This window comes from Bactrocera oleae, chromosome 3, assembly GCF_042242935.1.
Source record: "Bactrocera oleae isolate idBacOlea1 chromosome 3, idBacOlea1, whole genome shotgun sequence".
Taxonomy (NCBI): domain Eukaryota; kingdom Metazoa; phylum Arthropoda; class Insecta; order Diptera; family Tephritidae; genus Bactrocera; species Bactrocera oleae.
This window is the reverse complement of record NC_091537.1, coordinates 14,042,090-14,055,416: the sequence shown is the minus strand read 5'-3', so window position 1 is coordinate 14,055,416 and position 13,327 is coordinate 14,042,090. Positions and strand designations below refer to the sequence as shown.

Genomic DNA, 13,327 nt, shown 5'->3' with positions numbered 1-13,327 from the left:
CGAGTGTGAAATAATTGTTACATTTCTCTTTCATATATGCAACAAAAAAGTTGCAAATAAAAATAAAAATTTGCAATTTCAAATTAATTATAAATTTATATAAACAAAAATTACTAAAAAAATTTACATGTTTGAATTAAAAACTATTGGACACTCTCTGAAAATAATATTTGTCATTGTTGTTGTTGCAACATAGTTAATCTACAGTGTAAAGCAATAGTAAGTAGCTTACAGTAAATATAGTTTACAGTTAATAGTTAACAACTAATAAAAGCTAAAAGCAAATCATACTAAGTGAATACTTCTTAGAAGGTTAGTTAATACAAAAGTAGTTATTTACAGATATAGATAAAAGGACAAAACAGAACAGGAAAGCAGGAAAAGTAATACAAAACGTCTATAAAAAGACTGGCGTTTGAAAAATATAATAAAAAAAAGGAAAAAATTCAATAAATTAAAATATAAAAATAAAAATATAAAACACAAAAAATTAATTTAAAAAAAAATAATAAAAAATATATAAAAAAAATATATAAAAAATTTTTTTAAAAATTTAAAAAAATATAAAAAAAGATTTTAAAAATTAAAAAAAAAATATAAAAACAATTTTAAATATAAAAACAATTTTAAATATAAAAAAAAATATAAAAACAATTTTAAATATAAAAAAAAATTTAAAAATTTTACCAAATAAAAAATTAAAAAAGTAATATAAAAAAAAAATCATAACAAAAATATAAAAAAAAAATTTATAAAAAAATTTTACTTTAAATAAATTTTTTTTATTTTAATAAGCGCAAAATTAAAAGCTTTTTCAACAAGAAGCGCAATTTAAGCTTACCAAACAAAAAAAATATATGTTTAAGCCAAGAAAGGTAAGCTTAAAACAGGGAAATAAGTAAAGTTGTATTGTCAGCTGTCTTCACAATTGCAAAAAAAAATATTATCAATTGAAATTCTTTCTTTAAATAAACATAATGTGCGTTTTACACTTAACACCTAAATGCCATACACCCTAATGCCAGTGCATATTTATTACAATCCGTTGTCGCCAGCAATGCTTAAGCGCTTACAGGCACCCACAGCAATTTGTCCAGCTCCTTGTCCACGGCGTCCTTGATTTGTGTGCACATATGCTTGATGCTAACGCCCGGTATAACAGCTGTAAGACAACATAACAAATATTAATGTTTATAGACTGGACAAAAAGATGACAAACACTCACCTGATATGTACTGCTTGTAGTCGGCTTCGAGTTTTAATGCTCGTTCGTACATTTCCTTGGCGGCCTTGGCCGATATTTTATCAATGCCAAAATCACGTATTTCACGTATTTGTTTGGCCGATTTGAAACGTAAGAGCAAAACGATCGGGTAGATTTGTAGACGCTGAAGACGTTCAACAGCCGAGGGGGATATGTCTAAGATGCAGTGACGACGATCCTTTAAGGGGACGGGAAAAATTACAACAATTGCGAGATTTAGGCAACGAAAAGTTGAAACTGTGTATTATGGTTGTTGTGGTAAAAAATTTTCAAAATTTTGTTGTACTGGCAATGGCAAGTTACATAGAATAAGTCGTTAAGCAGTGATTGACAGTTTGTATTTTGAGGTTAGGTTGTATCGATAGTGTCTAAGAGTGAGTATTAGTGGTGAATTTAGATTGATTGCTAACGTTTCGAGCATTTAGACATAGAGTATTGAGTGTCTATTTCCGCAACAACCGATTTTATGTGATATGCAAATTATACGGCAACAGATTTTTCCACAAACTTATACTTTTTACATCGTTACAACAATAATTTTAGAATAAATTGGTGATGAGTTTGAGGAGTTAATAAAGATTCCAAGTAAATTCCTGCGTTACTCCCAAAAAAGATGTCCAATTGTTTTACACTATTACAACAAAGTCACCACAACAATATTTTCCACAGTTTCACAACTGCAAAGCATAGCTACTCACATTCTTGCATGCATTATTTATATTCTCCACCGTTGTACACTCGAATTTATTGCCACGACGGCGATAGTCAACGAAAATATTTTCCTGTAAACCCTCTTCCATGGCATTCTGTGAGCAATCCATTGTAGTCACTTCGCACATTTTGAATAAATTCGAAAAATCAATAGTCAAACGTTCCATAACACGCTCCGATAACGGACCGATTATAAGCACCGGCCGACGTACAGGTGCTACAACGTAAAATAATTGAAAACGAATATAATAAATTAAAAAAAAACATTTTAGCACTTTCAGCACTTAATAAACCGCGCTACTCACAATCCAATCGTTCAACACGCTGATAGCTCAATATGCCACCGTCATCATTCAATATACCCGAGTCAGGAAAGAAGCTTAGCTGTGTGTTGCTGAAACTGGCAATTTCGGTGGAGTCACGCGATGAGCTACGCTGGTGCTTTTTTCGACGAAAAAACGAACGACGCGCCGATGTGCTGCCACGGCGCGCTGTGCCGCCCTCACAGTCGACCACTTCGCCAGCGCGCAGCTCTTCCTCCACTCTAAAAGCAAGCACGTGGCAATTGCAAAATTAGTATTAAAAAAAAAACAACAATAATAAAGAAAACTAGAAATATTGATATTTGAAGCAACGTTGACATACTTCATTTGACTCGGTATAATGCCGCACTCCTTGCGGTGACCTTTAGCATCCAATTTCCAAGCACGCCACAAGCCGAATGTACCATTGAAAACCGTATTGTCCACATAGAGCACCTCATCCTTGACGAAACGCAAGTCGCCATCATTCAGCTCGCCGGTACGATCGAAACCGACGCGTATATAAAAGGAATCGCCTGTCTTGTCTTTAATTTGCTTTAATTCTGTTATGAATTTGTTAATATAATTTCTGTGCGCTTAAAACTCTACAATTTCTTCACTCACTTTTCAATTTATTCTGCACCAACAAGGTGACAGTATCCGTGAGCTTAGATATCTCATTGGCCGCCTGCTCGGCCGTTACACAACGCAAGTCTACGCCATTGTATTCCAATATCTGATCACCTTTGCGTATGCCAGCGATATCGGACGGTGAACCAGGGTGTACATCATGCACGAAGATGCCCACCTTGTTGCCACCGAATAGTTTGATGCCCAAATTTTTCGATTTATCCATGCATAAGGTGACATAGCGCGCCTCCTCCTCGTACACAGTCGATGTGGTCGAGGCTGTAGTGGTAGTTGTAGCCGCTGAGGAGGGCAAATCCTGACTGCTGCTTATGTCCGATTGATTTTCCAGACTATCGGCAAAACTCTGATCCTTGATCGATTGTGTTGAGATCAATGAACTCGATTGTGACATTATGTTCGACTGTTGTGCCAAGGGATTGTTGGTAGGTGCCGAGATTGGTAGAGGTGGTAATGAGGACATCATGGTGCGTACCGGTGGTCGTGGTGAATTGCGAGGTGTGGGCGAGCCAGAGTGATTAACTGGAGATTCAGTCTCGAGATTATTGGTGCCGTCGTATTCGCCAGAGTGAAATTCTTGTATGTAAAAATTTGTTAAAAAATATGTGTATGTGGGATTTCAGAAAAACAGTGTGGCACGATCAAGTAAATATTGAAAGTAAAAAATTTGGAACACTTGCTTTCACAAAACACTTGTAAAAAATTTTTAGTTTTTTCTAATACTTATTAATTTTTGAAAATATAAAAAGCAAAATGTTGAAAAAGTACTCTGATTCTTTAACAATCACGTTGAAAAAAATAAATTTAATTTCTAAAAATTCGAATTTAAAAAAACTCATTACCAAAGTACTTATAAATCACTGATCTTCAGAAAATATTAGAGTAAAAATTAAGGCATAACTAGTGTGAGCAGATAAAAATGTTGCTCAACTGTACAATCATGAATAGTTAAAAATCATCAATCCAAAAAATTAAAAAATTTGTTTATAACGGTAAAAACGAATAACAACGATCGGAAACGTAATTTGAAATTTACGATGATCGTATAAAACGATAAAGCATGTCGAAAAAAACTGTTGAAATTTTACTTAATAATTTGAAAATGTATGCGTGATAAATTTTGAGAGATTTGTAAAAAAAATGTAGTATAATATAATGAAAACCTGCCTGCAAATGATCAACGCACACACAAGTAGTTTTTTTACGCAATGAATTTGTATACTCACTTTCCGGATTGTACTGCACCAGCATGGTTATCGAGTTGCCGCATTGACGTAACACATTCGCCGCAATGTCATTTGTAGCCGATCGCATATTTATGCCGCAAACTTCTAAGAGTTGATCGCCCACCTGAAGACCAGCACGCGTGGCTATGCTCTTATCGGCTACAGTCGATACAAAGATGCCGCCACCATTGTTATTGCATTGTATGGTAATGCCGAGCGATTTGTCGCTCTTCTCGATCGTGACTCTTCTAAGGTCTCCAGGGCATAAAAAATCCGACGGCGCATTCGAATTACGCTTACTACCGCCATGACTCAACACTTCGACATGCACTTGCGGCATCGGCGAACCGCGTCCGCTACCGCCACCATTCGCTGCGACCGCAGCAATTGCTGAATGATGCATTAGCATCGATGGTGGCGGACCGGACATGCTTACGCCACAATAGTGATGATCAATTGAACCGGAACTGTTCTTAACGCCTGCACTATTCTTACTCGCCACACTCGGATTGGATGGTATGCGCAAGCGTTGATGCTCCTTTTTGCGTGGAAATGTGCCACCTTCGTAGATGATGCCGCCAGCACCGCCACCGGGCATACCGCCACTGCTGTGTGGATGATGATAGTGCGTCGAAAGCGGGTAATCTTGCACGTATTGCGAATGCATTGGCAAACCGGGCGTCATAAAGTCCATATCGAATTTGTCCACTGAGCTGGTGGGTATGCCAATCGCGCTACTAGCTGCCGTATCTACGCTGCCGTGTTGTGACTGCTGCGTGGACGTGTGCGAATGCGGTCCGTGTGAGTGCGGATGCGTGTGTAGTGGCGGTGAGGAGGGCAATGTTAGCGGACTAGAGTGGCGTATTTGACGCATTGCATTTATGGAATTTTGCGTGAATGTCGGAAAGAGCTGTGAGTGGCGATTGTGCATTGGCGCGGACATGTTATTCGAATGGAAAAGTACGCTGTTGACGCCGATACCGCCACCAACACCAGCACCAGCACCACCGCCAACATGCATGCCGCCACCGCCAACACTGGCGCTCATAATGCCCGAGGCAATACTCTCGCTGTCACTTGGATACTTGGAGACATTCTTGTTAGCTACCGCTTGCGGCATTGGTATGCCACGCTTCTGATAATGATTGATTGTCGCGCATTCACTGTTAGGCGGACTCTTCGCCGACAATATGGAATCGATGGAGTTTTGCGACTTAATCGAGATCATGTCCAATGAATTCTGCTGTGTTGTGGAGGAGCTGCGCGCAAAACTCGGCGGATGGAGATTCAGTGGTGTGAAGAGCGCCGGATGTGGCTGTGATTTGCTAGAGTTAACGCTTGTAGGCATGCCAACACCGCCCATACCCGTATTACCGCTGTTCAACATATCGAAAATGTGCGGTTTGCGTGGCAGAAACTCTGCACCGGTGCCGCTATGTATGACCTGTTGCTGCGCCTGTTGGCCGCTGGTCTTGTAGAACTCCGTCGGCGTTATGTTGAGCGAGTAGCGATTTTGATAGTTGTGCGCACGCTGATTGCCATACTTGTCCGGTACGGGTGGCATTTTCACACGCATATTCGCACCCAATATGGGCGCCGGTCGTTTTAATAGTTTTGTCGGTTCGCCCAATAGACCCACATTGTCTATTTGTGGCTCCGCATACACAGAATGTCTGTAGTTGGCATAAATATTATTGCTATTAACATTGCCGCCGTTCACGTTCGGCATCGCCGATGTACCGGGTGTGGGGCTGAAGAGCGCCGAGGCGGGTATGGGATTGGAATTGCGATGCGGGTTGGTTTTGATGGCTTGCCCTACACCGGTTATACCGTTACGCATATGCGCTTGCGGTTTAGCTTGCGGCGGCAACGGTGGCGGCTGCTCATCGGATATCTCGCGCTCATCCACCTTGTCGACATTTATCGGACCGGCTGTGAAGAGTGCAAGTGGTGGTCGCTTTTTCTCGCGCTGCTGCACTATGGTGCCTGTGGGATTCTCATGCGTGGCATTGAGTATATTAGCACGTGGCCAAGTACCCATACTCTTGGCAGCCGCTTCCTTTTCCTTTTTGCTGCGCTTACCACGTCGTGGTTTCTCCGACGAATTTTCGCTTAACACCGAATCCAACTCGGCGAGCGCATCATGCTCTTGCGTGAAGTGATCAACATCTGTGCCCGGCTTCGAGATATGTATCTTCTTGAAGATGCTTAACATTTCCGAAAATTTCGAAGGATGTTTGGCGCTCGTCATGCGATGCATTGAATCAATGGAATCGGTTTGCGCCGACGAGGTGGTCATGCGTCGCTGTCCATCGCCATAACCCATATCCTGTACATTCTTTAATGCGAAGATGGTAATAGCGTCGTTGCGCTCATCGTTCAGCAAACCCATCACATCGTCGACGGAGTGTATGCCTTCCATTGATTTATTATTAATACTCAACACACGATCGCCCACATCCAATTCGGGCTCGTAGGCAGCTAACGAGTTTGGTTCGATTTTCGAAATAAAAACGCCTGTGTCCAGACTCAAACCATGATTCATATTGTTTTGCATATTCAAATGCACCGTGTAGAAATGTCGTTTGCTGTGGCGCGTGCGCGACACCAACAACTTACAACGCGGCGCACTACTACGTATTTCGTCCAGCACCATGCGCTTTGTCATGGTCTGACAATCTAGATTATTCACCTTACAGATGACATCATTCATTTTCAATTTGCCAAAAGCGGGCGAACTATTGGTGACGCCACACACCAATTGCCGATTGTTGCTGTCATCCAAAATGATGCCGATATCACTATCGGAATGATAGTTCAACTCAATATCGAGCAGATCTTCGGCCTCGTAGGTGCTCATGCGAAAGCTGCGTCGCGACGAGCTATCAATATTCTGATTTTCAATTTGCTCTTTCAATACGTCGATTTTCTTTTGCGCTTCATCCTTTTGCTTCTTTATTTTCTCGCTATCGCGTATGGCCGAGAGCAGATCAGAGATTGCCTTGTCGCGTTCTTTGCGCAAATTATCGCAGAGCGATTTTACCGAATCGCGCTCCTGCACGATTTTCTCACGCTGCGAAATGGCCCAATCGCGTACGCCCTTTGCCTGTTCGGCATCCTGCAGCGCGCGCTCCACCTCCGAGTTGGCTTTCTCGAGGCTTTTACGCAACTTTTCCACCTCCTTAAAATCATCTTTGCTATCGGAAAATTCCTTTGACCACGAATTGGACTTGAGCAAATCGCGCTTTTGCAATTCGGCATTGACCTGATGCAACTCATTGATCTCCGCCTGATATATTAAGTCATTCTTCTTGTAATTCTCAATTTCTTTTTTGGCAGCCGATAGGTCGTCGAACATTTTCTGATGCTCATGCAATACATTGTCCTTTTCGGAAAGCAGCTGTTTGAGCTCCTCATCGATGCGATTGCGTTCGACCGTTATGAGTAGCACTTTCTTGGACTCCTCGGAGAGTAGTGATTTCAACTTTTGTATCTCCTTTTCCATTGTGTCACGCATTAAATTGAAATGCTCACGCGATTCACGATAGAAATTACGTTCCTTCTTCACATTGTCCAACTCGGCAAATGTTGAGTTGAAACTCTTTTTATACTTTTCACGTTCGGCAATAATTAATTTGCGTTCATTCACCAATTCTGAGTTGTGCTCTTTACATAAATCCAACTCCTCTAGCAACTTTTCACTTTGCTGCAACAATTTTTCATTATCAGCACCACGTCCCACCGCCACGTCGCTATAATAGTACGCATTCGCCGCTGCATTAGCCGACTTATTGCCATTCTCATTTTCCAAACGTATCAGCTGACGCTCCAGTTTTGTATTCTGCTGCTTGAGACGCGCATTCTCCGCCATAACATCGATAAATTTATTACGTTCACTGCTCTCCAATTGCGCCATGGCATTCACATATTGCTCCTGATAATAGCCCACCTGATCGCGCAACTCTTCACAACGACACAATGCATCGGCACGCTGATGTCGCATCTGACTTATTTCCATGAATGCCGGACTATACGGCGACGATTTGATCACCTCGTATTGTGTGCCATTCGAAACATTGGCGTTGTTTACATTGCCGCCACCGCCAGCGGTGTTGCCACTAACAACGCCGCTGCCACCACCGCTACTGTTACCGCTGCTTTGTCCATTATTGTTGGCCAAATTGGCCGCATTTGTGTTGGCACTCGAATTCAATGTGGGACGCAGCGTACGGTCATAACCGACATACTCGGGACTTTCTTCTGCAGACATAAATAAATTGAAATGGTGATTTTAAGCGTTTTTGTTTTTTTTCTTGTTCTTGCCTTACATTGCAGAAATCAAATGTTACTAACCTTCTTGGCTACTCGTACTCGTTAAAGAGAGATCTCCAGATGCCATCTTCGCCATCACACCATTTTCTCAAGTCACAAGGGTCACTTTTAAAATACACTGATGATTTGAAGAGTGTAAATGTTTATTGCTTTTTTTTGTTTTTGTTTTTTTGTTAAATTTACTGCTATAATATAATAAATGTTTGCGCAAACTTGTAAGAAATTAATGCACCAGTTGTGAGTTTTTAAAGAAAAGATAACAGCATTCACAGCAATTAGCACAAGCAAGCGTTGAGAGTAAAAATAATAAGCTATAGCAGTTAGGTTAGGTTAGATGACTGATCTGACAAGAAGGCAGGCGATCATAGCAGTTAGAAAAACATCAAAATTTTGATTTTTTACAGATGAAATTTATTAAAAAATTATCGCATTTAACAAATTGAATGTACAAAGTTCACAAATCATACACACCACACACACATTCCACAAGTATGCCGATATTCGTGCATTACCATGCCAAATAGTCGTTGACTAAAATACTCTTTAGACCCAAACGGATACGGGTCGCTTAATTTGTGATACTTAAGTAAATTTAACGCACAGTGATAAGAGAAACTGATTTATGATTTAAATTTACTAACAACAAGAAAAAACGTTAACTTTAGCTGCAACGAAGCTATAACACCCTTCACAAATAAAAATAATTTGATTTTGATTGGTCAGTTTGTATGGCAGCTATATGCTTTTGTGGTCCGAACTGAGCAATTTCTTCGGAGATTGTAACATTGCCTTGCGAAATAATACATGCCAAATTTCGTGAAGATATTTTGTCAAATAAAAAAGTTTTCCCTATAAGAACTTGAGTTTGAGCGTTCAGTTTATATGGCAGCTATATGCAATCGTTGTTACCGTTTTTGGTGAGAACAGGACACGTGAAAAATTGCAGATCGATATCTCAAAAACTGAGGAACAATTTCGCGTATATAGAGACGGACATCGCTAAATTGACTCAACTCGCCACGCTGATCATTTATTTATACATTTTATAGAGGCAGCGACGTTTTCTTCTTGTTGATATAAACTTCGTGTTAAACTTAGTAAACCCTGTGCAGGGTATAACTAGTAATACATATTATAATACTCGAAATCACTCAATTAGCGATTGTCATTAACTTAAATTAACAAACCCTTTATAACGCACTTGTTAGTTCTCTAATAAGTTAGTACGTGTGCATGTATATATATTAATGTATGTATGTATATGAAAAATAAAAATAAAAATATTTAACACCTTTTGTACTACGCACTGCAACAATAAAAATAACAAAAATATGAATCCAAAACCAAGATATGATAAGTTATCTACATGCATACTAGTGCAAGCAGCGCCAACTCAAGTAGTAGAAAATAGGCACTTACATATTGTACATACATACATACATACATACATACATATATGCATACAAATGTTTATATTTTAGTTGAAAGTTAAGAAAATGTATAAAACATTCATTGACTTTTCTTGAACTGAATACCAACACATACATACTTACATTCATAAATGGTATAAAAGATATAAGTTAAAATATAAAATGATAAGAGAAACAAGCTCACAAAGTCGGCGTAGGAAGTTGAGTCAGTGTGTAATGATGAAACAAAACTCTTGGCTGCACGGTAATTGTGTTGGTGACTGCCCACCTCAAATTTGCTCACGCCAAAAGTACACCATGCGTAATTACAGTTACTAAAAATAATTATTAAAGCACAAAAAGGCGTTGCTGGCAGTATTTGTCTACTACCACAAATAAAATATTATGTCAAAATTTTGTAATTCTAACATTACTCGTATTTAATGCAAGACCTTTGAATTTCACTGAAAGCGAGAGGAAATTTTTGTTGGAATTAGAAAACACGTAAACAGCTGGAACATGAAATAGTGGAAGTACTTCTGTTCAATTTCCGTGTGGTAAGTCTGTAATTCTAGTTAAGCATTATTGAAAAAGCGATTAATATGCAAATTAATTAATTTCCAGGCGTTCTAGGAAGTTTCAACAAGTTCCATCACATTGTTGTTATGAATGGAGCAAAACTAAGTATCACATACAAATGCACTGAATCACTAAAATTTCTGCACAAAATATATGTACATATTATGTCATTTAAACCGTTGAATTTCAAAATTTTACCAAAATTTATAAACTGTATGAAAGAAAAAAAATTAAAATAAAAACTTTCTACTTCACTATATGCCTTACACACTGAACACATTTTCTCATTTGTATTACAAAATTTTGCAATCATTGCTGAGCGCAACTTGTTTCAAAATAGAAGAAAAAATCGCTAATATGCCGTTGACATTGTTGCGTTTCAATACGATTTTTTATGATTGGACAAGGTCGTATGCAAATTTTGTCGACGATTAGACTTATAAGAAATACAATATATTCATAGAAAATAAACTTATCGCTTTTATTTTGGTTGAAACATTATTGCAAAATAATGCTTTTTATTATTTTTATACATAAAGCTAAAATAAACACACATTTATACATACACATATAGAAATTATACAGGCATACACGAATATATAGCAATCGTAAGGAAATGACGAGTTGACGAGAAACCCGCAAACTTAAGCGAGCAGGCAAATTAAAAATAAATTATTAATTTAGTTTATTTATTTCAAGCCGCTGCCAAAGCAACAACAAAACAATAGCTTTAATTATTATGATTATTGCCGCGGTTTGGGTGTTTTTTTATTTGTTTTTTTTTTTTGGTTGCTGCTTTAGAGGCAAATGAACTGAGGCAATGCTCAACAACATAAAGCACAGCAAAAACAAAACATTGCGGTCGCGGCAGCCGACGCCAATATCGTGTATGAAAAGCGGCTTAAATCCGGGTAACTTGTTGAAGACACAACACAAAACAACAACAATAAAAAATCGTATAGCCAATATCAGAGTGGAAGTTATAGATGTTGGTAGTGTTGACCACAAACACGGCGAACAGGATGGATGACGACAACGATGATTAAGGTGACCGTTTCGCACGCCCCAAGTTTTAATGCGATCACAAAACTTAGCCGAAACTTGCACAAAGTAGAACACGCAATAAACCAAAAATTTAAAATAAGAAAAAAAAAATGCCACGAAATTACATATACATATGTATGTATGAATGAAGCAACTTATTTTCAAATGTTCCGAATCTTTACATTTCACAATGAAAATAGTGAAGTAAATAGCCAAACCAACAACGCGAGTAATAACCAGTAATAATTCACCGGTCTGAAATCTTTGCAACTAACCAGTTAGCAGAGCCACCACCAGTAACTCACCCAAGCACACACAAAAAAAAAACCAAAAACAAAATATTAACAGCGAATAACAACAACGAACAGATAAAGCAAAAGCAAAAACAAATAACTACCTGTGGTACTCCGGCGTACGGACGGTAATGTAAAGAAGCACAACTGTTTCGCGCACAATACACAATGGTTGAATGATTTGAATGGAGCAACTCTCGCGTAATTAGCAAAAATCGAGGTGAACACATACATAAATACAAACGTACTATATATATTTATATATATATCGTAGATTTCATACTAATTAGTATTTGAACGGTATTGTTACGTACATCTACATATCTATGCACTGGGTAGGGTGGTTAGTAATAAGATGACGAAGCGCTGCATGTGGCGCAGCGCACACAACTGGAGTTTGTGAATCGGAATAATATATACAGTGCAATTGCTGATGTACATAAGTATGTAAATATGTGCATTATGACTGCAGACAGTAGACTTACTTGAATAATTTTAACGTTCAACGCCTCTTTTAATTGAGTTTTATTTACAATTCGCTATTGGTTAAAATTATGCTTGAGGGAAAGCTTTGTGCACCAAAATGTATGTAAAATTTGGTATGATGAGATTAGTGCAGCTTAAGTTAATACCAACTAAAAATTTAACCATATACATATGTATGTTTGTACATATATTTTAATATTAGTTGAGGCATACTTGTGAAAACGTAGTAGTAACTTAAGTCTAAAAGCTGATGTCAACCCAAAATATCAAGTCATTCGACGACATTAAACCTCTACACTTTCTAATTAACAGGATTAACAGCAATATATATGATACATACCTTTTATGTAGGTGTCCTTTTTACACTACGCTGCACTTTGGAGAAAGAAAATATCGCCTTTCACTTTGTGCTCTTGCAAAGCGAGCCTACACTGCTAAAGACTGTCGCTAGCGCTGACGTTTACTGCTGTCTACTGTTGCTGTTGCTGCTGCCGTTGCTTTTATTTTGTTGTTGTTATTGTTGGAATTGTTGCTGTGATTGTAGTTGTTACTGTAATCTTCTTCTACGCTTCTCTACTTTTATATTTTATTTTTCTTTATTTTTTCACAATTTGATTAACGCCCATTTTTCTCACAGATTTTTAATTAAATATAACAATTATTAGCATTAGATTTTATATAATTCATACACTTTATCGCTTTATTTTCGAATTGCACTAATTTTCATGCGCGAATTTCACATATTTTCCAATAATAAGGCACTTTAATATTTTTTCAGCAGAGAAGGTGAAATTTTTTATCGCAACGTACAAAATCAGGGAAGTAATAAAATAAAAAAGATCCAGCGGACCGATGATGACAGATTCCCAGTATTCGGTTTTTTGACAAATGATCGGGAAATACTGGCAAATTGGGTTAAATGCTAAGACACGTCAAACGGACAGGGTAGTACGGTGGATATGAAACTTTTCGAAAAATGAAGATAGTGTTTGTAAATAGTGTACGCAATATTAAAAATGTGTGGTGATACATA

General features: G+C 38.2%; 1 protein-coding gene across 1 annotated transcript; it reads right to left on the bottom strand.

Annotated features, from left to right (window-relative positions):
• Positions 1 to 799: 799 nt before the first annotated feature.
• Positions 800 to 13,183, bottom strand: Dlg5 (Discs large 5). The gene is made up of 9 exons (XM_036368457.2): positions 12,635 to 13,183; positions 8,505 to 8,601; positions 4,152 to 8,411; positions 2,902 to 3,501; positions 2,621 to 2,840; positions 2,281 to 2,519; positions 1,963 to 2,192; positions 1,226 to 1,442; positions 800 to 1,162 (listed from the first exon to the last, which is right to left on the bottom strand). Exons 2-9 carry the CDS (start codon positions 8,557 to 8,559, stop codon positions 1,062 to 1,064), a joined length of 5,922 nt encoding a protein of 1,973 aa, XP_036224350.2. The 5' UTR covers positions 8,560 to 8,601; positions 12,635 to 13,183; the 3' UTR covers positions 800 to 1,061.
• Between the last annotated feature and the right edge of the window lie 144 nt (positions 13,184 to 13,327).